Raw genomic sequence first — 24055 nt, 5'->3', positions numbered from 1 at the left:
GGCGGCGGGGATCTGCCCCCTCTCCGAGCGGGGCCCTGCGGCGGCAGCGTCCACAAAGGAGGAGGCGCCCCCCCCCCCGCCCCGCGGGGGAGCGAATGGCCGCGGGCGCCGAGCGCTGATGCCGCCGGCAGAGGCGGCCCGAGTGCTGCAATGCCGCCCGCAGCTGCATCCCCGACGGCCGCACTGAGCGGCGGCGCCTGAGCGCGGCAGTCCCGCCAGCATCTCTGCTTGCCCCCCCCCCCCGCGTCTCCTCCTTCGGGCCGTCCGAAGAGCGGCGTGGGTGGCCGGCTGGCTAGCGGCGCGTCTCCCCCCGGGGCGCTCCCTCGCTGACTCGCCCCCTCCCCGCGCCAGAAGATGGCTACTCTGCTGCGGAAGATCGGCCTGATCCGCCTCCACAACCGGGACACGGAGGACCCCAAGCACCACCACCACCACCACCGCGGCAGCTTCCAGCAGGGCTCGTCGCTGCGCGGCAGGAGCAACCCCAGGAGCAAGGCGGCCGCGCCGTCGCAGGGCAGCCCCAGCAAAGAGGGCGGCGGCGCCAGCAGCCCGGCCGCGCGCAACAAGCCCAAGAAGGCGCCCGAGCCCGCCAAGGCCAAGCCGCCGCCGCCGCCGCCGCCCCCCGACGGCGCCCGGGAGGCGGGCAGCGGCCGGGAGGCGGGCTCGGGCCGGGAGCCGTCGGGGGGCGGCGGGCGCTCCGGCTCGGGCTCGGCCTTGGCCCCCGCTGCGCTGGTGCCGGCCGGCCGGCAGGCGCACTGCACGCAGGTGCGCACCCGACGGCTGATGAAGGAGCTGCAGGACATCGCCCGCCTGAGCGACCGCTTCATCTCGGTGGAGCTGGTGGACGAGAGCCTCTTCGACTGGAACGTCAAGCTGCACCAGGTGGACAAGGACTCGGTGCTGTGGCAGGACATGAAGGAGACCAACACGGAGTTCATCCTCCTCAACCTCACCTTCCCGGACAACTTCCCCTTCGCCCCGCCCTTCATGCGGGTCCTCAGCCCCCGCCTGGAGAACGGCTACGTCCTGGATGGCGGCGCCATCTGCATGGAGCTGCTCACCCCCCGCGGCTGGTCCAGCGCCTACACTGTCGAGGCCGTCATGCGCCAGTTCGCCGCCAGCCTCGTCAAGGGCCAGGTAAGGGCGGCGCAGCCCCGCTTCCGCCGGCAGACCCCTCCCTTCCTTGGCCTGCCACAGCGGGGGCTGCATCCCAGCTTGGTTTGGACCGGGCCAGCCCAGGAGAGGATGCTGTTGACCTCCATTGCTGTGCAAGATCCAGTCCGATAGCTCCTTAAAGACAATCTAGATTTCAAGGGTAGGAGCTTTCGAGAGGGACCTTTGACTCTCAGAAGCCCCTACTTTGGAAATCAATCAAGGTGGGTAGCTGTGCTCATCTGTCCGTAGAAGTAGGCAAGAGCAAGAGTCCAGTAGCACCTGTAAGACTAACAAAATTTGGGGTAGGGGATGAGCTTTCATGAGCCACAGCTCAGTTCTTCAGATCAAGATGGGTGGCCGTGTCTGTATTAGTAGACAAGAGCAAGAGTCCAGTAGCACCTACAAGACTAACATAATGTGGGATAGGCTATGAGCTTTCACGAGGCGCAGCTCCCTTCTTCAGATACAGCAGAAGCTAGCTGTGAATCACGAAAGCTCCTACCCTACCACAAATTTTCTTAGACTGCAGGTGCTACTGGACTCTTGCTCTGGAAATCAAATTGGTCTTTAAGGTGCTGTTAGGAGGATCCTCCTCTTCAACTGCAGATCCCCCTGAAATTGACTTCGATTGCTGTGGGTGGCAGGGAGTGAGCAAAGACCCTATGCTGGGTCAGGCCGTCCCCAGGAGGTTGCTTAGGGGGCTTGACCCCAGAACCAGCCCTGGCTGAATGTGACCTTGCCAGGAAGGCCTTCCCTTTTTGATGATATCTGGCTGGTATCTTACGAAAGGCAAAAGCCGTTCAAATATCCTTAGCGGTGTTCTTGCTTGTTTAGTGACTTCTTGTGGCACCTGGTTGAACACTGAAGTTCTGTAAAGGTGTTTCTGGTGCTGAGCCCCCCCCCCATGGCTTGGCTGCAGCCCCCCTTTCCCCACTAAGACATTTCAGGCACTGTTTGAGAGGCGCCCCCCCTCCCCCCCGCACATTACACTGCATGCTCTGTCAGGTCCCGACATCCTGTTCTGTGACATTGTGAGGTGCCTCTGTTGGGCCACATGCTGTTTCGTGGCTTACCCCCCAATTCAGTTCCACATCAGTCAGGTATCAAAAAACGGGTTCCGGGCACAGACAAAAGACATTTTGTCTCTCCATTCTTGTCTGGCCGTTGGACCCTTCTGAGTAGTGATCCACGTAATGTGGCGCATAGAAGGAGCACGTTTTGTGTGGCTGTGTGGTTGTTGGCCTTTGGGGTTCTGGAGGTGGAAAAAAGAGTCTGTGAAGAAAGGGGGAGGGAGTTCAAGGGTGTACATCTTTGTTCAAGCGGAAGATGACTGCGGTGTGGTATTCTGTGGAGTAAGCATGAATGTTCCCAGTTACGTGGGCGTTTGCATAGCCTTCCCTGTTTGAGGAAAGTTAGCTTTCTGGGGGAACATAAAAATATAAAAAGAGTAAAGAAAGATAAATGCAGTAATGTGCATTATCTGACATTTTACATTGAACATTTTCCCCTCCTTGGAAACCCTAGCATAGGAAAATTTCCAACATCCTCGATCAATTTAGCATTTTTCTTCGAATTATAAAGATACCAAGTATGCTGTGTAAATTTTAGGTGCTGTGTAAATATTTCAGAAGTTTTTTTAACAACCAAAAGGCGTTGAACTGAAATATTTGGTTAGCACTCTTAATGTGGTTTAAACGTTGTCATCTGATACATTTATAGCTTTACGTGAATGCGGTTAGTATTACAATGCATCTTAACATTTTAAAACATGACAGCTTAATAGCATATGCTCTCCTGCTGTCATTTAAATTTTAAGAAAAAAATTATTAAAAGTGTTAACTTACTCATTTTAGCACTCCTTGAAATTGGGAATGATATGTTGTTGCCATCTGCAAATTTACACCAGTGGGGTTCAGCATTTAACTTCCCAGTTTGCTGTATCCATTCATTATGTCATTAATTCAGTTTAGAAAGGGAAAATTTTCCACATAGCCATGTCATATCAGGAAATGTTCCAGAGTGAATTTTTCTTCCTCTCTTCATTCTTTCACAGCACAAAAATTTGGAGAAATCTGATGAAATTGACTTGCAGGGAAATTTCTTTTATAGAATAATTAACTTGTGTAATTCGCCCGCCACAAGATGGAAAAGTGGCCGCTCTCTCAAAAAGCTGAAAAGAAAAAGAAATTTTAAAAATTATGGCAGCGAGTCCATTGAAAACAGGAGTTGCCCGTGCACTAGGACCACCATATTTTCAGGTGGTTATCGCCGTATTCTGGACAGTGCATTGGATGTGGGTTATCTCTGTTATGTAAAGACCTCTGGCAGGCCACTGTTAGAACTTAAATTTGGCAAAGCGGTCCTTGCATTATGCAAGAGTTCCATTCTGAAAGGTTTTTGATGTGGTGCTTTGTGGTGATGACGTGGAGGTTATGTGCTATGGAACAAAGACTTGCGCTTTGGATGGAGAGCCTCTACAGCTCCACAAAAGGATATGAGGAAATGTAGGATAAAGGGAGGTCGGAAAATGTGCTGGTTGCAAGTTCAAAGCCCCTCTGATTTAGTGCCCGGCTGAAATCCGTGGGTCTGTGCTGCCCACCCAAAGAAACCTGCCTCCCAAAATCTAAGAGATTTTTGCACTGCAAGATTTCCTGTTGCTTTTTGGCTCCTTATAGTCATGACCGATCAAGCTACTAAGGAGAATCCCCTCCTTCTGTCTAAGGTTACATAATGCATCATGTCTGTGGAGCCCAACCCCATGCATGTGAACTCAGGGTCCCACACTGTTACTCCAAAGAAATTGCAACGGTGCAGTACTGTTGAGAGTTACTCCAGTCTAAGCCCACTGACTTCAATGGGCTTAGACTGGAGCAACTCATCGTAAGATTGCACTGAAAGTGAGATACGCCTTCGCAGTGGCGCCTTAGAGACAAACAAGATTTTCAGGTATAACCTTTTGAGAGTCAACGGTACCCTCTTTGCAACAGAGACAGTTCCATTGGCTCAGTTGATCCATTTAATTCCTTTGTGAAGATGTTTTCTGTCCCCCAAGGTAATTTCCTGAGGCAGTGGTAGGGTATTTGGGGAGGGAGAAATCCAGGAAGCTAAATCTCCTTCCCCCAGTTTATTATAATAGGCTCAGCTGTAGTGGCTGCAAACATCTGTTTAGGAAGGCATCAGGAGTCTTAACGCACTTTGTGTCCCTTCCTCCCCATGAGGCATACACTGTGATCACAGATCAAAGCAAGACCTTAGGAGAAACTAGACAAGGCAGTGGGAGATCCATAGATGGATCTGTGTCTGTTATGTGCCGCCAAGTCGTGCATCCGACCTATGACGACCCTATGAATGAAAGACCTTCAAAACGTCCTGTCATTAACAGACTTGCTCAGATCCGGCAAACTGGAGGACGTGGCTTCTTTTATTGAACGAAGCAATCTCGTTTTAGGTCTTTCTCTTTTCCTACCGCCTTCCAGCATTTTTAAAGATAAATTGTGGCTGCTGGACCTCTGATTCTGTTTGGGGTCAAGGTATTGGAGGAGGGAGAAGAGAAGGCGTTTTAATCCTTTCCTCTCCTGAAATGGTCTTGCTGATAGAAACCATATTTTCCCACCACACAGGCGGGAAGGGACAAAAGGTGGGTGGGCTGGTTATGATCAGAGAAATGAGTCATATTGGGGAGAGGAGGTTTGCCAATCTCCAGGTGGTGGCTGAAGAGCTCCAAGAATTACAACTGATCAGGTGACAGAGATTAGTTCCCCTGGAGAAAATGGCTGCTCCGGACAGTGGACGCTATAGGATTATAGCTGTTGAGCTCCAGCCCTCCCCAAACCCCACCCTCCCCAAGCTCCACCCGCCCCAAATCTCTAGGTATTTCCCTACCTGGAGATGACAACCTGACCCCCCCCTCTCCTGCTCCAGCCCAATCGGGGCTCCCCGCGGTTCCTTTTAATCTTCTGCTGGCCTTTTAGGGTCTTGTTTAGCCTTTAAAGGAAGCTGTACCTCCTTGATTAATAACCCTCCCGTCTCACATTTACTGGTAGTGGTTTAGCACAGGCAGCTGTAGGTCACAAAGCACTTTATAGATTTCAGATCTCCCCCCACCCCCCACCCCAAACAGCAGCATTTCCAAGAGCAATCAAGTGTATACAAGTTATTGCAACTGTCTTGTGTGTTTGAGGCACTTTTAAGTGGGACATTCCCCCATGCAATCCACACTTTAAAGTTCCCTGTGGAAGGGAACTCACCGCAAGACCGATTGTTCTGTTCCTGCTTTTAAAAAAATAGCTCTAGCCCACAGTCTTGGGAAAGTTACGGTTCAGTTTTAACCTTTGCGAGGCCCTTTGCTCTGCCAGCAAGCGTCTGACTTTACCTTCTGACAAAATACAATCCAGTTTTGTGGCCTGTGTTTTGTTAGGCTCAAAGCAGTTTCCCAAGGGGAAAGATTCTTTGTCCGGTGGACATCTCAGATAAAGCTTGACCCCCTGCATTTTCTTTCAGACAGGGAAGGACATTTGCGGTTTTCACCTGCTTTTGCCCTGCTTCACCACAAACATCTTAGGAAAAGATGCTCAGATATTGGAAAGATGCCCTTTCAGAACAAATCTGTGACTCCTGAGTTGTGCCTTTGAAATTTTGCCTCCCTCTACCACCCAATACCAGTCATTGATGCCAGCAGGGCTTTTTTTCAGCAGGAACTCGGTGGAACGGAGTTCCGGCACCTCGTAAAAATGGTCACATGGCCAGTGGCCCCGCCCCCTGATCTCCAGACAGAGGGGAGTTGAGATTGCCCTCCGCACCGCCGAGTGGCACGGAGGGGAATCTCAACTCCCCTCTGTCTGGAGATCGGGGGTGGGGCCACCAGCCATGTGACCATTTTCGCTGAGGGCAATTTAAACTTTAAAAAACTCCCCCTTTGTTCCAGCTGACCCAAAGTGACGTCATTGTGCGGTCTTGAGTTCCACCACTGAGTTCCACCACCTCTTTTCCCAGAAAAAAAAAGCCCTGGATGCCACAACGATTTTTACCCTTGAAAATCCACCCTGTGAAAACCTTGAATGTCCATTTTAGGATCACAGATTCTAGAACACCAATTCAATATTTCATTCTAAAAGTGCCTTGCTTAATGTTTTAGGACCAGATGATAGATTGATTAGTCATATGATCTTTTTTGTTACTCACATGGGCAATTCACGTCACTTCCAACCTGATGTGAGCAATTGCTAGTCTTCATGTCCCTACATGCTTCCAAGTTTTAAAAGGTTCTTTCTTAATTGCTTTATGTGATTCAAGAGTAACTCTTTTTGACCCTGCTGTTCATTTATTTTCCATTCCTACATAAGATGACAGCATTGTGAGGAGACGCTCATAATAATCATCTGAAGAAGCGGGCACGAGTCCACAAAAGATTGAGCCGGAATAAAAATCTGTTAGTCTTTTTAAGATTCCTCTTAGAATCAGGCAAAGAACCCTGTGGGAATTTCAAGGTGACCTACTGTTCCCCTCCATCCTAAATGAGGTGGCTTTTGCCTTGCACCCCTGTTCTTTGTTATTCAAAGACATCAACTCCTTGAGATTTACACAAACAGCTAAGACGGGAAAAAGCAGTATCAGTAATATATTGGAAGCATAAAGGCTTGTTTTTCTCTTGCAGTGCTCCGTTCCCTAAAATAGGTTTGCATTTCTCGCTGCACTTGAATAAGAGATGAGACGTATAAAATCTATGAAGCCAGATTAATCTGTTCTGGTGTCCCCAGCACAAACAAAACAGCTCAGTACACACCAGTTTAAATCCAATATTTATCATGACACTTAGATTACTTATTTCATACCTCTTTCTTTAATCAGATTGGGGAGTAACCAGAAATGGTATCGTTTTTCAAGGAAAATACCTTATTTAGGTATTAGAGAGTTTTCCTAATCTGCTAGTTCTTTGGAAATGGATATTTTCCTGGGAATCTTGTTATGGTTGTTCATTCCTAGATTGAATAGAAAAAGGAATGCCTGTTCGTCAGTGAAGGAGTTAAATGATAGTCATCCCAAAATAGTTTATTCCAGTAAAAAGAGAAGGTAATGCCGCACGTGATGCAAAGGGGGAAACGAGAGAGTATGAATTGTTTGGTGTTCTCAGTGATTGATTGGTAATCTGAATTATGGCTGTCTAGGAGTCAGCCTCACCACGGTGTAATATGACTCGCATTATATAACCTTGGCGACTCTGTTGCATAAGACGAGGTTGTACAGCAGCAGCTCCGGCTAGGAGAGACATTTGAGATGCTCGATTCCATGTGCAGAGCCAGCCTTTCTGAATGGTTCATTTAACTGCCCAGCCTGAGTGAAAACGCTTCCCATCTGCAAGGAACGATGTGCAAAAGACATCTGCTGATTTGGTGAAACAGTTAAAACGATACTAACTTTGCATTCCTTGGTAGGATCCCCCTAGGGTTGCCAGGAGGGGGGACCCAGTAGTGCATCCCCCCCACCTGCATAGTGACATCACTTCCAGGAAGTGATGCAGGCGCAGGCATGGGAGTGTTAGCGTGCTTTGCAAGCGGGCTGATTTGGGCACCAAATGGGCCCAGTACGTCCCATTTAAGGCCCAAATCAGCCCATATATTTCATTTTACCCTTTTGACCCTGTTTCCAAATTCATGTGTGACATCAAGTTCTAGATATTACAGTACTGGAGAAAAGTTTTCTCCCTATGCACTTGCCTCATGAGTCACAATTTTATAAACCTTTATCGAGTGTGGCTCAGAGGGGAGGACTTCTTGACATAGAATTCTTTTTTATATTGTTATTCAGTGGCTGATAAACTAGTAGAAATTGTTTGCATTAGCAGGAGGCAACTGCTAAACTGTCATTGGTTTTATAGATAAGGTGTACAGTCTTTACCAGTTGACTGTAATGAACTAGCAACAAAGCCCGTTCTGGGAAAAAATACAACGGGCTCTAGAAAAAGGAGGGCGGGCAGGCAGGCATTCCCTCCTCCTCCATCACTGGTCCCAACGGGATGTAGGCAGGGGAGTAGGCATGGCCACATCCTCTGCACCTGATCCTGACCGAGTGAATGGGGGGTGGGCATTGCCACCTGTTCTGCACCAGATCACGGCTGGGTGAATGGGGGGCAGGCGGGCGGGCATTGCCTCCTACTCCACACCTGATCCTGGCTGGGTGAAGGGGTGGCGGGCTGAAGGGGTGGGGAGGAATTGCTGCCTGCTCCGCACCTGATTCTGGCAAGTTCTAGCTAGAAGTTCGACTCTACCCTCTGCCGTTCTGGAAGGAAAGTTTAAAGCTGTCCCTTACTCTCTTAGGCTTTGCTCCTGTCTCCTAAGAGAAATTGACTCAATGGAGCACATCTTCTTTAACTGCCCAAGTCATAGTAATTAGAGCGGAATCCATCAGTCCATTAGTAGAAAGATTCCCTGGAAGTTCAAATAAAATCAAACTTGATTATCTTTTGTCTGATCAGAATCACCAGACAACATGTCAAGTAGCGAGATCCTGTGCCCAGGTATACAAGCAACGTAAATCACATAAGGCAGACTGAATGTATTTTAACCTTTTAAGCAACTAATTTATGATGATCTTATTTTTTTACTCTTATATTTATTAATTGTTCTTCCCCTGTATCCAGTCTCAACTGTTTTTAAACTGATTTGCAAATGGTTTTATATGTACTGGTCGCAGACTGTAATAATAAACTTGACTTGACTTGACTTCTGGCAAGTTGAATAGGGGGGCAGGCATTGCCTCCAACTCTGCAGCTGATTCTGGCTGGGTGAAGTGGGATGGGGCATTGCGGCTTGCTTTGCACCTGATTCCAGCAGGATGAACAGGGGGCAGGCTTTGCCTCCTGCTCTGCGCCTGATCCAGGCTGGCTGAAAAGGATGGACATTGCCTCAAGCTCTGCTCCTGATCCCGGTTGGGTGAAGGGGGGTGGGCATTGCCACCTGCTCCGCTCCTGATATCAGCTGGGTGGATGGGAGTGGGCATTGCCACCTGCTCCGCTCCTGATATCAGCTGGGTGAAGGCAGGGTGTGGGCATTGCCACCTGCTCTGCTCTTGATCTCGGCTGGGTGAAGACAGGGAGCTGGCATTGCCACCTCCTCTGCTTCTGATTCCAGCTGTGTAAAGAGCAGATGGGTATTGCTACCTTCTCCACTCCTGATGTCAGCTTGGTGAAGATGGGGGGTGGGCATTGCTGCCTGCTCCATGCCTGATCCTGGCCTGGGCTTCCCCCGTGGCATGCCCTCTGTAGGTCTGGCTGCCTCATCTGGGCTTCCCTCCACAGCAGCACCCTCTGGTGGTACACCAGGGTAAGAAGTGAGTTGTCTTGAATACGCTTAGCCTTTTATACAGTAGCATGATTTGAGAGCCGTCAGCTGTTTGATGCAATTCAACAGTGGACATTTTTTCCAAAGGAAACCTGCTTAAGGTTTAGTTTCCATAGTTGCCTCATGGTTGGTTAGAATAGGGCAGTGGTCTTCAGTATTTCCATATTCAGTCCATCTTCCAAGATGGCTCTACTTTTAAGTCTTTTATCTTTTATGTTATTCTTGCTTTCGTTCATTCAATCAACCTAGCCAGATGTGGTCTTTTCCTTCTTTCTCCTTCTCATTGTTACAATCCATCAAATGAAGAACCAACGGGATTGGCTTAGAATTCCTTGTAAGTTTATTGGGGCTTCTCAGTAAGAATAACAATGATAAGCAAGTTTTCCTGAAAGATCCTTTGCTCTCCAACATTCGTCTTTTTATGCAACATGCGGTAACATCCAACATGTTGGGAGGCCATGCTCTCCATTCCTGTGGATTGATAATGAGACTGAAGAGACTTATGCATGCTATGCGTGAACTAGAATTATTCTCGGAATGTGTCCCGGAATCCCCTGGGAGGCAGAAGTCCAAGGTAGAATGTTTGAAAACCCCTAGGGTAAGCTATGTGGCAGTGAGTCATTATGCCATCATAAAATGCAGTGACCTCCATAATTGCAGAAATGTTAAACTCAAAAGTTTGTACATCATAATGATCTGATTCTCAGCCTCAGATCAACAAAAATGGTGCCCATGATTTGAAGATGAAAGCGGGATTTAGTTGGTCATTAAACATTTGTGCAGGACTAAAGAAGTACTCGGTTCTCATCTGCTTCAAGCTCTGTTCTCCTCTACTTCAACCTCCCAGGCAAATGCTATCTTTTCAGAAGCCGTTGAAACATTGGAATAGACCTCGAGGCAGAATAAACACTGGTGAGAATTTTCAGATAAAATGATGAATGCTTCTGGAGCACAGGAAAGAATTTTAAGTCTTTCAAACACCTCAAGATCAGTAAGTGTGGAATCCTTTGCATAAATGCCAGTTGCCAACTTTCCATAATATTCTTTCATGTTGAACAAATGGAAGCCAGGATGGGGCTATGTAAATGAAGGGACAGGGATAGGCAGATAAGAGAAAGGAGGCGTTATGTTTAAAGGCTGGAGACATTCGCCACAAGGACACCCTCCGGTGGCATCCCATCGTGTCCTCATTGACGTGTCCCCCGAGTAAAACCATGTCTGCTATGGAGAAGGTAGCAAAATGAGAAAAATTTCCCTTCCATCCTGCTGGCCCAGCCAACGCTAACAACGAGTCTTCAGTGGTCTAAGAAATTAAATGAACATTGTAGTATTGAAAGGACACTCATGAGATAGCTGTAATGGATAACCTGGGCCCATCATGCCATTTTATGAAAGGCAGGTTGAGGAAGAAGTGGAAAGTAACGACATAAAATTTATTAGAATGGTGTAAATGAAGCTACGTCTGCATCGCACATTTGAGACAGTCCAGCCAAAGTCGAGCACTCTTAAGTCAACTTGACTTCACCTGTGAACATCTCTTCTGCTGACAATTGTGGGACTTCCTAATGTTTCCTGTTGGCTGGATTGTGCCCACTCAGCTGCGAGCAACTTGTCTCTTAAATAGAGATGTGACTAAGGAGGTAGGTCCATGGAACAGCCCTTCTGTTGGCGGAGGAGAAAAATCCCTCCCTCCCGCTGCACTCGCACACTTTCCCCCTTAGGGTTCAGAAACATGATTGAGAGGGCGGTGGGCTGCGGCATGAAGGGACGTAATGCTGACTCCAGCTTCACTCCCCTGGCAGTCATTTAGATCCAATCCTATGAAATCTGTTTTCAATCAGGCATAAATAGTAAAGGAAATAATAACAGTATAGATCCTTAGCATGAGAAAGTGAGCCTTTTACATACAGAGCTTTGTTTGTGCCGACACACACGGGTACGACGTATTAGCACCTTTATGGTCAGGGCCACAGTCCAGAGGCTGGCAATGGAGAAGGCAGCAGGAGGGCGAGCAGTCTATGCCACCCCTGGCAGCCAAGCTAGCATCTCTGCTGCAATCACTGATGCCATTAGCAGACGCTGTGGGGATGAATGGCCTGGGAAACGACAGGCTGAGCTGTGCCGGGGAGATTGTCCCAGCCCCCTGCGGTCCCCAGACTCAGGAGAGAAGCTGGGGAGGGGAGGCATCTAGGGTGGCAGGTGGACCAGGGGTGAGGAGGGGGTGAGGGGTAGGGAGGAGCCTGCTGGCACCAGCCGGTCAGTAAAGCTAGTATGGTATAGTGGTTAGAGTGCCACACTACGATCTGGGAGACCCAGGTCTGAATCTCCACTCTGGCAAGGAAGCTTGGCTGGGTGACCTTGAGCCAATCATACAGTCTCAGCCTAACCTACCTTACAGTGTTGTTGTGAGGATAACGTAATGGAAGATAGATCCAGAGGAGTTAGCCTTATTAGTCTGTCGTTACAAAATAGTAGAGTCCAGTAGCATCTTTAAGACTAACCAACTTTATTGTAGCATAAGATTTTGAGAACCACACCTGTCTTCAGCAGATCTGACTAAGAGAGCTGTAGTTCTCAAAAGCTTACGCTACAATAACATTGGTTAGTCTTAAAGGTGGTACTAGACTCTTTACTGTATTGGAAAATGATATAAGCCACTTTGGGACCCCAACGGGACGAGAAAGGTGAGATATAAATGTAAATAAAAAATACGTACTGATACGTCATTTTTTACCCAAAAAGCACTTGTTTATCTGTCTGTCTATCCATCCATCGAGATAACAAAACCTTGTTATGAAACTTTGAAAATGGAGATGGGCAGAAATGTCAGTTGTGTTTTTGAAGATCACTCCTTTCCGTTCTTCTGTTTTCTGTTCCATCCTTCCCTCTGTGCCTCAGGGTGCTTTGCCAGAGCTGGCCCCTCCCCCACCTCTTCCTCAGCTGTCTGTCGAAATCACCAAAGATTTTCCTGAAGAAAATACATTTTCAGCCCAAACAGGGAAAAAGGACTGACATCTGTCAGGTCTGTTGCCCACAGTCCCTCCATCTTCCCTTCATTTGCAGTCATCCTGTGTGTGTGTGCATGTGTGTGTGTGCAGTTTTTCACACAAGCCATCCAGCTTCTGGGAAGACAGCACGCTTATCTCGGATAGCTCACCACAGCGGCCTTGGGACGGTTCCTTCCTATTCTCCCACTGACTATGCCCAGCTGGTTGGGCACCGAGGGTGGGGGGTTCGCAGGGAGGGACTGGAACTTAGTAGCAAGCATTCCATACGTCATTCTCAGCAAGAGTTCTGTGTACAGCCAGGCGCTTTTAATTGCTTCTGTGTAACCTATGGACATACATACGCTTTAGTTATGATTTCTCAATAAAAATTAAATTAAAATTCATCTTGGAGCCCATGCTGCAGCACCCAGACGAAAATTGCAAGTTCATTGTGCAAGTTGACTCCAGCGGCATGGCAGCGTGTGTGTGTGTGTGTGTCTACAACCTGATGCAGAAGGCAAACTCCGCCCCTGTGCCTATCTATCCAAAAAGTTTACTGATGCAGAATGCAACTGGAGCGTGTGGGAAAAAGAAGCGTTTGCTGTTAAACTTGCTCTTACTACATGGAGGCAGTGGCTGGAGGGGGCTAGAAGCCCATTCGAAGTTTAGAGGCTCTCCGCACCCCCAGAAAGCTGAATGCTAAACAACTTCGCTGGGCTGAATTCTTCTCCAAGTTTAATTTCACACTCAATTACCTACCAGGGCAAGCCAACTTCCTAGCAGATGCCCTGTCACGAATGTCCCAACATGACAGCCAGAGGGAAGAAATTATTGACACAGTGTTTTCACCAACCCAACTGGGAGGGGCAGTGACAACCCGTAGCCAAACAGTGAAACAACAACTCAATAAGAAACTTGATCTCTCTGACTGGAGAAGGCGGGTGAAAGAGGAAGTGGAAAAAGAGGGCGAAGGCATGCCTCGCAACGAGCTCACACTGAAGCGGGAGAGTGGTACAAAGGCAACAAACTCTATATTCCACCCAGTCTACGCAAGGAAATTCTTCAACAGTACCATGACGCCAAATTAGCTGGTCACTTCGGCTACTTAAAAACCCTCCAACTAACTCAGCGCCAGTTCTGGTGGCCCAAAATGAGACAGGATGTCTCCCAATACGTATCCACCTGCCCAGTCTGCATAATGGGGAAATCCAGAAGAGGAAAAAAACCCAGGACTACTCCAACTGCTAGAGACTCCTTCCAGACCTTGGGCTGTGATCTTGATGGACTTCATCACCGATCTATCACCCTCCAAGGGGTGCACATGCATATTGGTAGTGGTGGATCTGTTTTCCAAACAAGCACACATCATCCCTTGTATCACTATCCCAACAGCCAAAAAGCTAGCCAAGTTGGTTGTTGTGGGTTTTCCGGGCTGTATTGCCGTGGTCTTGGCATTGTAGTTCCTTAGGAACTACAATGCCAAGACCACGGCAATACAGCCCGGAAAACCCACAACAACCATCGTTCTCCGGCCCTGAAAGCCTTCGACAATACGACGCTAGCCAAGTTGTTCATGAAACATATAGTGAGGCTTCACTCATTTCCTATCAAAGTGATCTCGGATCGAGGAGTGCAATTTGTGGCCAACTTTTGGCGGGAGCTCCTCCAAGTTGCCGGCATCGATCAAGGAATAAGCTCCGTCCATCATCCCGAAACTGACGGACAAATGGAACTCACTAATCAAGTACTGGAACAATTTCTACGCTGCTACATCAACTATCAGCAAGACAACTGGATAAACTTTCTCCATTTTGCTGACTATGTGTACAACAACGCAGTACACAGTTCCACGGGGGTTTCCTCCTTTAAAATAGTGCACAGATACGAGGGACAAGCCCTACCCTTTGCCACCAACCCAGAAACTCATAAGGCAGGAGACCTAGGAGAATGGTGGTCCTCCTTAACAGCTCAGTGGAGTATCATCCAGGAGACCTTAAAGAAAGCCGAAGAGGATTACAAAAGGTATGCAGATTGGCATCGCACCAAACAATGGAACCTGCAACCCGGCGACCGGGTGTATGTCTCCACTAAAAACTTCAAAAGTAATCAGCCCTGCAAAAAACTAAGACTCAAATACATGGGTCCCTTCCCAGTAAAAAGAGTAATCAATGAAGTGACAGTAGAACTTGAATTGCCAAAGAACCTACGCCAAGTGCACCCAACCTTTCACTTTAGCCTGCTAAAAAAAAAGCTCCCCCACCCGATGAGTGGCACCCTGAGAGAGGCGTTCCACATCCAACCCTAATTGATGGCCAAGTCCACTATGAGGTGGAGGAAATCTTGGACTCTAAATGGAAAAACAAAAAACTTTACTACTTAATCAGATGGAAAGACTTTGATGAAAGATTCAGGGAATGGGTCGAACATTCCCATGTTAACGCTCCATGTCTCACAACTAACTTCCACAAGAAATACCCAGCCAAGCCGGGGCCAGGGGGGTGAAGGGGGGGGCCTTTGAGCAGGCAAAATATCAGGTCTGTTGCTCACAGTCCCTCCAGCTCCTGGGAAGACAGCACGCTTATCTCGGATGGCTCGCCACAGAGGCCTTGAGACGGTTCCTTCCTGTTCTCCCACTGACTATGCCCAGCTGGTTGGGCACTGGGGATGGGGGGGGTGGTTCGCAGGAAGGGACTGGAACTTTGTAGCAAACATTCCATACATCATTCTCAGCAAGAGTTCTGTGTACAGCCAGACGCTTTTAATTGCTTCTGTGTAACCTATGGACATATATACGCTTTAGTTATGATTTCTCAATAAAAAAACCTTGACTCAAGAGAGCTTGGTTTTCTTGCTGCTAGGGGCTTCAACGTATCCTGTTTTCCATAGACTGACATAATCTAAAACTGGCCATCTCTTGATTAGGAACAAGCTCTCCACAGCCATAAACCTTTTTATTGTTCTCTGTTTCGCAAAGATTTGCATCTCCAAAACCTTGATCAGTTTCATTCCCTTCGTAGAATGCCGGCTGCTTTCCCCTCCAAATTAATGTGTGCTGCTCACCCAGTGTGTTGAAAGTGCAAGATTGGGGTGCCATAGCACCGAAGAGACTAACTAGATTTCCAGGGTGTGAATTTTCGAGAGTCAAAGATCAGACACGTGGCATGGAAAAAGATAGGCGTTTTAAAAATTCAGGTAGAGAGCATTAGATTGTCAGAAATCTATAATACATGTTGTATTTAGGTCGATAGAACGCGGGTGCAAATTGCATAAAATTAGCATCTGTAATGCGAGAAAAATCCTATGTCCTGATTCAACCCTGGGGGGATCCATTGTTCCAGATCTGCAAATAAACTCAGTTTCAGCAATCTTGCCTTGTAATTTTCCTTTGAAGTTTCTCTGCTTGGTCTCTGAGGTCAACCATGGAATGTCTTGGCAAATTGAAAGTTTCTCCCACTGTTTTTTGAATGTTGTGGTTTTTGATATCAGATTTACGTCCATTCATTCTTTTGTGAAGGGACTGACCGGTTTGTCCAATATAGAGAGTTGAAAGGCATTGCTGGCACTTAATGGCATAAATAATGCTGAACAGATGAATGAGCCTGAGATGGTATAGCTGGTGTTGTTAGGTCCAGTGATTGTTGGAATGAATATTGGGGGCAGAGTTGGCATCTTGATTTATTGCAGGCCCTGGTCCCAGAGTTCATGTCCAGACATTGTTTAAGGTTGGGGGGCTGTCTGTGGGCAAGAAAAAATTTGCCACCCAGTGCCTGTGAGAGAGCAGTATCATTGTCCGGCATAGATTGCAGGTCATTAATGATGCATTAACTGGTTAGAGTTGGGAGCTGTATGTGATCATCAGCGGTGTTCTCTTGTTGGTCCATTTGGGCTTATCTTATAGCACGTCATCCCTTGGTATCATTCTGACTTTGTTGATTTTTGTCTTGCTACATCCGGTGGGTATTGAAAATCCAGAATGGTAGATTACGCAGCTGAGAATCTCTGTCGGAAGCATTGGAGCAGATGTGGCTGTAGCATAGAGCTTGGCTGTAGACATTGGGTTGTTTGGTGTGTTTGGGATGGTAATTGGAAGCATGTAGATAAGTGATCCGCCCTGAGCCTGCTTGCGGGGAGGGCGGAATATAAATACGATAAAATAAATAAAAACAAAATGTTTGGCGATCCGTAGGTTTTCTTTATAAAGTGGTTCTTAAGTTTCCATCATGTATTTGTCCAGTGGTGTTAAGAAAATGTCCTTACTGTGCAGATTGATTCGGGGCCAGGTTGATGAGAGTTTCTTGGTTGCCGGAAGCCTTAGTCAGTTTCATTGTCAACACACCAGGGAAAGCTGAGCGTGATTAGGCAGGGGCACAGCTCTGAGGCTGGGGGCAAAAGGAAATTGATATAGAATCCCCACCCTCGAGGTTCCTGGGTGTGTAGAGCAAGGGAAAGAGGAAGAGATCAGGGCGATGGCCTGCCCAAAGCACAAAAGCAGCACATAAAAGCTGAGTTGGTTGCTTTTAATAGAGGTGTCCTATGATGCCACAGAGCTGACAGTTTTTAAAAGAGACGTCCTATGATGTCATCATCAAGCATACCTGATCGGAGGGCGCCCAGCCAAATCACCATGTGGAATGCTGCCACCAAACACCTGTAAAGCTGATTGCATACAGCTTTTTCTCCCCCCTCCCCTCCCAAAAGTCCTGAGCAAATTTCATGGCAATCAGAAGAGAGGATCAGTTCAATTAAAAATAGATGATCACGTCAAATATTGATTGTGTGTGATTTTTTGTGTGTGTGCAAAGTTTGCAGTAGCCCTATAGTTACTTTGGTATGTGGAGGGGCTAGTAAAAATTTTGCATGCTAGTAACTTTTGTGGGGTTATTTGCAAGGTTGTATTAAAAACAGCTCACTCAAAATACAAAACCAAACAAGAAACTTGTTATAGATAAAATACGGTGAGTAGGGGTATCACCCAAGTGTTTAATTATATTTGTGCTTTAACTAATTAATTAATTAATTAGATTTAAATAAATTCATGTATTTTGAAGCCTTTAAAATAAGGGTTTACAACAAACGTGTTAGAAGGAACGGTCACCTTTAATACTTGCATTTCCTATTACTTAAATTTCCTATAACCAGGGCTTTTTTTCTGGGAAAAGAGGTGGTGGAACTCAGTGGGTTGCCCTCAGCGAAAATGGTCACATGGCTGGTGGCCCCGCCCCCTGATCTCCAAATAGAGGGGAGTGTAGATTGTCCTCCGTGCCGCTCAGCAATCTCAACTCCCCTCTGTCTGGAGATCAGGGGGTGGGGCCACCAGCCATGTGGCCATTTTCAAGAGGTTCCGGAATGCCATTCCACCGTGTTCCAGCTGAAAAAAAGCCCTGCCTATAACCTAAGATACCAAAATAGCCCCCTCTCCCTCCACACTGTACCCCAGGTCTTTAATTCTCTGAGTAAAATTTCAATTTCACCACTTAAAATTGGCTTCCACCAATTAATCAGTTCAAGCTTAGCTTGATTGACCTACTGATCAGCAGTTACATGCCTGATAATAACATATCCCTAAACAAGGGATTGCAAAACAGTAATTAAATACTTGTCTTTGTCAAGATAGTTGAATTCCAGGCATAGACATCTAGGAATTCCAGGGAAATGGGCTAAGGCAACACATAGGCATTGCTTGATTTGTGCATCTGTAATAAACCCAGAACATTTTAGCCTGTGTGAAACTTTTTCAATCACCTTAAAGGCAACTGTGAGTGAATATCAGACTGTAGTATGTCGTGGCGGTGAGCTGATGAGAAAGTCTGCAGACTCTGCACCCTCCCCTCTCTGCTACCTGATTTGAGTTGTGAAAGATTATGAGTTAGGCAGCTTGAGACCTGACTTCCTTTGATCTCTAAGATAGTCTAGATAGAGACATGGCCAGGAATTGCCTATTTAGCAATAAACCCGAGTTGGGAATCTTCATCAAAGCAACAGGGTTAGGGAGTGATTAGGTTAGGAATGGGGACAGGAAGGAGGATGCTTAACCATCCTTCCCTCTTTCCTGGAAGCCCTCTCTACGTGCCCCACCCCTCGCGGCTTTTCCCAGTGATGCAGCAATAGGGTTGCCAGCCTCCAGGTGGTGGCTGGAGATCTCCTGGAATTATGACTGATTTCCAGGCCATTGATGGCATTCCCCTGGAGAAAATGGCTGCTTTGGACGGTTGGCTCTATGGCATTATATTCTAATCAGGTCCCTCCCCTCCCCAAACCCACCCTTTCAAAGCTTCACCCCCCAAATCTCCAGGAATTTCCCAATCTGGAGCTGGCAACCCTATGCAGCAAACATCTTTGGAACCCCAAGTTGAGGAAAAAGATCTTGATGTGTGTTGCAGGGTGTGTGTGGAGAATACAGTGGGAGAGGAAGGATTTGAGCACTCATTCCTCTTACCTTCTCTATGTGGCAAGTGGACCCCTTTACCCAGCTGCCTTTTGCCTTTGTGTGTGTGTGATGTGCCGTTAGATCGCCTCCGACCTATGGCAACCCTATGAATGAAAGACCTCCAAAATGTCCTATCATTAACAGACTTGCTGAGATCCTGCAAACTGGAGGACGTGGCTTCTTTGACTGAGTCAAGCCATCTCGTTTTAGGTCTTCCTCTTTTCCTACTGCCTTCCACTTTTCCTAGCATTATTGACTTTTCCAGAGAATCTTGTCTTCTGATGATGTGACCAAAGTACGATAGCCTCAGTTTTGTCATTTTAGCTTCTAGGGAGAATTCAGGCTTGATTTGATCTAGTACTCACTTATTTGTCTTTCTGGCCGTCCATGGTATCTGCAAAACTCTCCTTCAGCACCACATTTCAAATGAATCAACTTTCTTTCTGTCAGCTTTCTTCATTATCCAATTTTCACATCCATACATAGTAATGGGAAATGCCATAGTTTGGATTATCTTGATCTTGGTTCCCAAAGAGACCTCTTTATCTTTAAGGATCTTTTCTAGCTCCCTCAAAGCTGCTCTTCCAAGTCTCAATCTTCTTCCGATTTCTTCATTGCAGTCTCCCTTTTGGTTGATGATTGAGCCAAGGAATAAATAATAAATAAGTAAATAATAGTAAATATTCTTATGCTCCCTTGGTTGAGAGTAGATGCAGAGGAGTTAGCTGTGTTAGTCTGTAGTAGCAAAATCAAAAAGAGTCCAGTAGCACCTTTAAGACTAACCAACTTTTTTGTAGCATAAGCTTTCGAGAATCACAGTTCTCTTCGTCAGATGCAACTTTATTGTAGCATAAGCTTTCGAGAAACACAGCTCCCTTCGTCAGATGCAACCTGACGGTTGCATCTGATGAAGAGAGCTGTGATTCTCGAAAGCTTATGCTACAATAAAGTTGGTTAGTCTTAAAGGTGCTACTGGACTCTTTTTGATTTGATTGAGAGTATGGGACTTACTCAAGCATGGAGAGGCAGTCTTTTTTGAGGAAAGTGTTACTTATTTGTAGCACCATGACCGAGGAGGCTCCGTTCCTCTCCCCCTCCTTTAATGCATTTAAAGGATTGATGCTGTTATTTGTAAAACAGTCATCTTCATTTTCAGTTCAATTACATATTGAGCAGTGGACCAAGATTTGAGAGTCTTTCTTATTCAAACTGAGTTTTTTGTCAACAGCTGGGCAGTATGAGAAGCTGATTGGCAGGAAACCAATGTGTTTTTGATGCAATGGTAAGAGGTTGCCATTTTTCATGCACCTTGACTTGGGTAGGCTGTTTCTGTAAGTGTTAATGTCATTTCTTGGGTGGGAAGGCATCGTGGTGTAGCCCAATCTTGTCAGATCACAGAAACTAAACAGGGTTGGCCCTAGTCAGAACTTGGAGACCTCCAGGGAAGACTAGGGGTTCTTTGTAGAGGAAGGCAATGGCGACCCACCTCTGCTTCCTCACTTTTCCTGAAAGCCCCTTGATGAGATCTCCATAAGTTGGTTGATTCTTGACAGCATTTTTATCCATAAAGGAATCACTTGCTACATTTTCAGAGTATAGATCTCAAAATGCATTTACACTTCAAAATTTCATAAATGGGCCAAATAGAACACTTTTATGTGCTGATAAAGATACGAATGATGCATTTTATGTTGGCAACACAGGAAGATTACTTTAGGCTTCACAAGGAAGTGCTGCATATTGATGTTTCCCCCACATACATATCCCTGGTGGTAAAAAATCCCCTCACATTATTTCCCCCCTTCGTTTTCAGTACAGAGCCCCGTAGCGCAGAGTGGTAAGCAGCAGTACTGCAGCCCAAGCTCTTCTCACGACCTGAGTTCGATCCTGGCGGAAGCCAGGTTCAAGTAACCGGCTCAAGGTTGACTCAGCCTGAGTACCCAGTTTCCTGGGGGTAAAGTGTAAATGACTGTGGAAGGCAATGGCAAACCACCCCATAAACGTCGTGATGCGACGTCTCCCATGAGTCAGTAATGACTTGGTGCTTGCACAGGGGGAGTACCTTTAGCTTTACGTTTTCAGTATTTCTGTAAATCTCCATCTCTATTCTCAGCCTGTCCTGAATCTCCACATTTTGTCATTACCAAGTTTTCCACACATTTAACTGTCCCTAGGCTTCCTCCAGCAGCTTGTCAAGCAGACAGAATTTCCCCCATCATTTTTGAATGTATGAAGCTGCCTGGTGCTAAGAGAAGCCCAGTAGCTCAGGGCTGTGGAAGTGGCCATAGCTCTTGGAGGCCCCAGTCAGAGGACTCTCTCCCAGTGCTCCTTCTAACAACTATAGCCACATAATGTACCTCTTCTCCCCACTGACAGCTAACTAAGACAGGTTATTCCAGCACTTTCAGAAGGTTACACTTTGGTAAGTCTCTTAGGGCCAAACTAGAAGTGATGGCACCCATGGGTTCAACCTGTGGACACCAGAACATCTAGTCTGGCCATAAGCCGGAGATTCCCAATCTTTTTCAGCCTGTGGGCACATTTAGAATTCTGAGATAGTGTGGTGGCCATAGCCACAAAATGGCTGCCCCAGGAGATGGAGCCAGCCACAAAATGTCTGCCGCAACTTAGCTTGAATCACACACTGAAGATCCTTGTGCTGTGGTGGCAGCATCTGCCAAAGCAATCTTTTTAAAAATCTGCACAGCCAATCAGAAGCCTTGCTGGGCAAAAGCCCCAGCTGGCTCTGCCCTAGCAATGCCAGGTCCCCTGGGGTCTGGGATGGGGGAGCGGAGGAGGAGATGTTGGCATCTGCACTTGTGAGCACTCTGGAACACTCCCACATTGTGCCAGGAATGGCATCATTCTCAGCATGACATGAAAGTGATAGCCTAAGCTAGGAACTGGTTGGCGCCTGGAATGATGTTGTGCCTAGTGCGACATGAGAGCACTCTGGAGCACATAGGAGCATGCTTTGCACTCACTGTCTTGTTCCCGCACTGTTTCCCCCAGATGAGAGGTAATGCGAGGGGGATTGGGGGTGGAGAATCCCCCACCCCTAATGGGGACTGGCAACCCTACTTCGCCCACTTTTTAAAACACTTGGCAGGTGCCAGGAAAGGTATTGATGGGCACCACTCAGGGCTGCTGCCATAAACCACCAGAGATCCCCACTGGAAATTGCTCTGTATCCTTGTGGTCTCTGGCCATATATCATCTGAAGAGGCTACTCTTCGCCTCTCTTGGAGATCACAAGGAGATACGGAAAGCAAAATGGAGACCAAGTTGGTTTGGGCTTTATTATTACTCAAACTCTTTACTGCAGCACTTGCACAAAAGCTGATGCTGAAGCCTGAAACGGGCTTTCAAAGACAAACACCAGCCAGGAGGCCGCCATGTTCTGTGACATGTTCAGATTCAGAACAGCCATTGTGTACTTCCTGTGGAGCATGTTACAATTGTCTGGCCCCCAAGAGGGCATGGATAGAAGACTCCGGAGCTGAAGGAGAAAGGTTTTTATTGCAAGAGGAACAGTTGAAGAAATAAGTGCATCTGTGGATTGAGTGGCCTCAGATAGAAGCGCAGCCTTCCCAGCAAGAAAGATTTTCATTCCACTTGCCCACAGTTTGGCCTGGATTTAGCTGGGTTAACTACTACATTTTTATCGAAGGAACTCAGGGAAGCATATACAGTTCTTCATTCTTATCCTGTATCCTTACAACTGCCCTGTGAGGTAGATTAGGCTCAAAGAGAGAGACTAGTCCAATGGCCTACAATTTGCTTCATGGTTGAGGCAGGATTTGAACCTGGCTCTCCTAGGTTCTAGTCCCGCATTCTAATCATTGTGCCATATTAGCTGTCTGTTGTGTGTGCTGTTTCAATTGCTTAACACAGCCAGGCCCTGAAAAAACAAATGGTTTCTTAAAAGGGCAAACCTCAAGGGAATGAAAGTTATCCTGTAGTTAGGAACAGGGCTGGGTTCAGAAGAGGAAAATATGGAGCTACAGGGCCTTTCTATAGTTTAATCTTATTTTATACTCTGAGGTGGTTATAAGGTTCCCAGGGGCCCCCCAGTGGCAGGAAACCTCCCAGGGGTTTGCACCCTTGCAGATCAGTAGGTAGTGGCAAGTCCCTAGAGGTCTCCCGCCACTGGCAGGCGCTCCAGGAGCACGTGGGGCACTCCCAATTTGGCCCCGCACAGAACGCAGGAGTGCTTCTGTGGCTGGTGGGTGGCATCCCTTGCAGGAGTGACGTCATTGTGCAGGCGCTGGAACATGCTGCCAGCATGAGGCAAGTGCCGTGTTCCCACCCCCTCCTGCCGGGAGGGTATAGGGACCTGGCAATCCTAGGTGGTTGTTGATGGTAAAACAGATGAAGAAAATCGAGTTGAGGCTCTTGATCCAGTTGTGATTCTGAAACATCTATCAGACAGGACAAGACTTGAGTCTCAGACTTCAAACAGTTCCCTTTAGTTGCTCAGCAGGGTACAAAATGCTTCCTTTCCCAATCCGTGGGGTGCAAGCAAAGCACTGTATCTTCCCAGTGCCTCAGTAGGCTGCAAACAAATGCTATCTTACAGTGAGGTCTTCCCGGATAGAAGCCAAACAACCACAGAAATGTTGAAACAAGCAAGGAAACAAGGTCACACCAACATAAAGAGCTGCTGTAGCATAGTGGTTAAGTGGTTTGGCTGTGAATCAGCACTCCACTGGTTCAAATCCCACTACTGCCATGAGCTCAGTAGGTGGACTTGGGTAACTCACCCCTCTCAGCCCCAGCTCCCCAGCTGTATTGTGGAGATAATAATAACACTAACTTGTTCACCGCTCTAAGTGAGGCACTAAACTCTCTAGAAGAGCGGTGTATAAGTGCAGTTATTCTTATTATTATTATAAAACTGAAGTTGCAATCCAGATAAACTTTTCTGCATCTGGAACAGCTGTTTCGATTGCACAAGTAGAATTGTGCAAAATCAAGCTGGAGCCACTAAGCTGGTTGCACACTAGTTGCACGTTGCTGTGCGAATGGGCCCCCACTGGGGGAAAAGGCAGTGGATAAATGAAGCCATTAAAATAAGTGAATAATGGTTTGCACGTCCACATGCAGAAGTGCAAACTGCTCACTAGTTCCTAAATCTTGGCCTTAGAGTC

At 47.1% G+C, this 24055-nt stretch overlaps 1 protein-coding gene across 1 annotated transcript in view; it reads left to right on the top strand.

Moving 5' to 3' along the window:
- The first annotated feature begins 271 nt into the window (after positions 1-271).
- Positions 272-24055, top strand: part of UBE2QL1 (ubiquitin conjugating enzyme E2 Q family like 1) — a 38992-nt gene continuing 15208 nt past the window's right edge. Inside the window, exon 1 of the mRNA XM_054985347.1 lies at positions 272-1137. Within this exon, the coding sequence (XP_054841322.1) occupies positions 355-1137 (783 nt within the window). The 5' untranslated portion in view covers positions 272-354. The remainder of the gene's footprint in view (positions 1138-24055) is intronic.

This window comes from Eublepharis macularius, chromosome 7, assembly GCF_028583425.1.
Source record: "Eublepharis macularius isolate TG4126 chromosome 7, MPM_Emac_v1.0, whole genome shotgun sequence".
In the NCBI taxonomy this organism is placed as follows: domain Eukaryota; kingdom Metazoa; phylum Chordata; class Lepidosauria; order Squamata; family Eublepharidae; genus Eublepharis; species Eublepharis macularius.
This window is presented reverse-complemented; position numbering and strand designations above follow the sequence as displayed.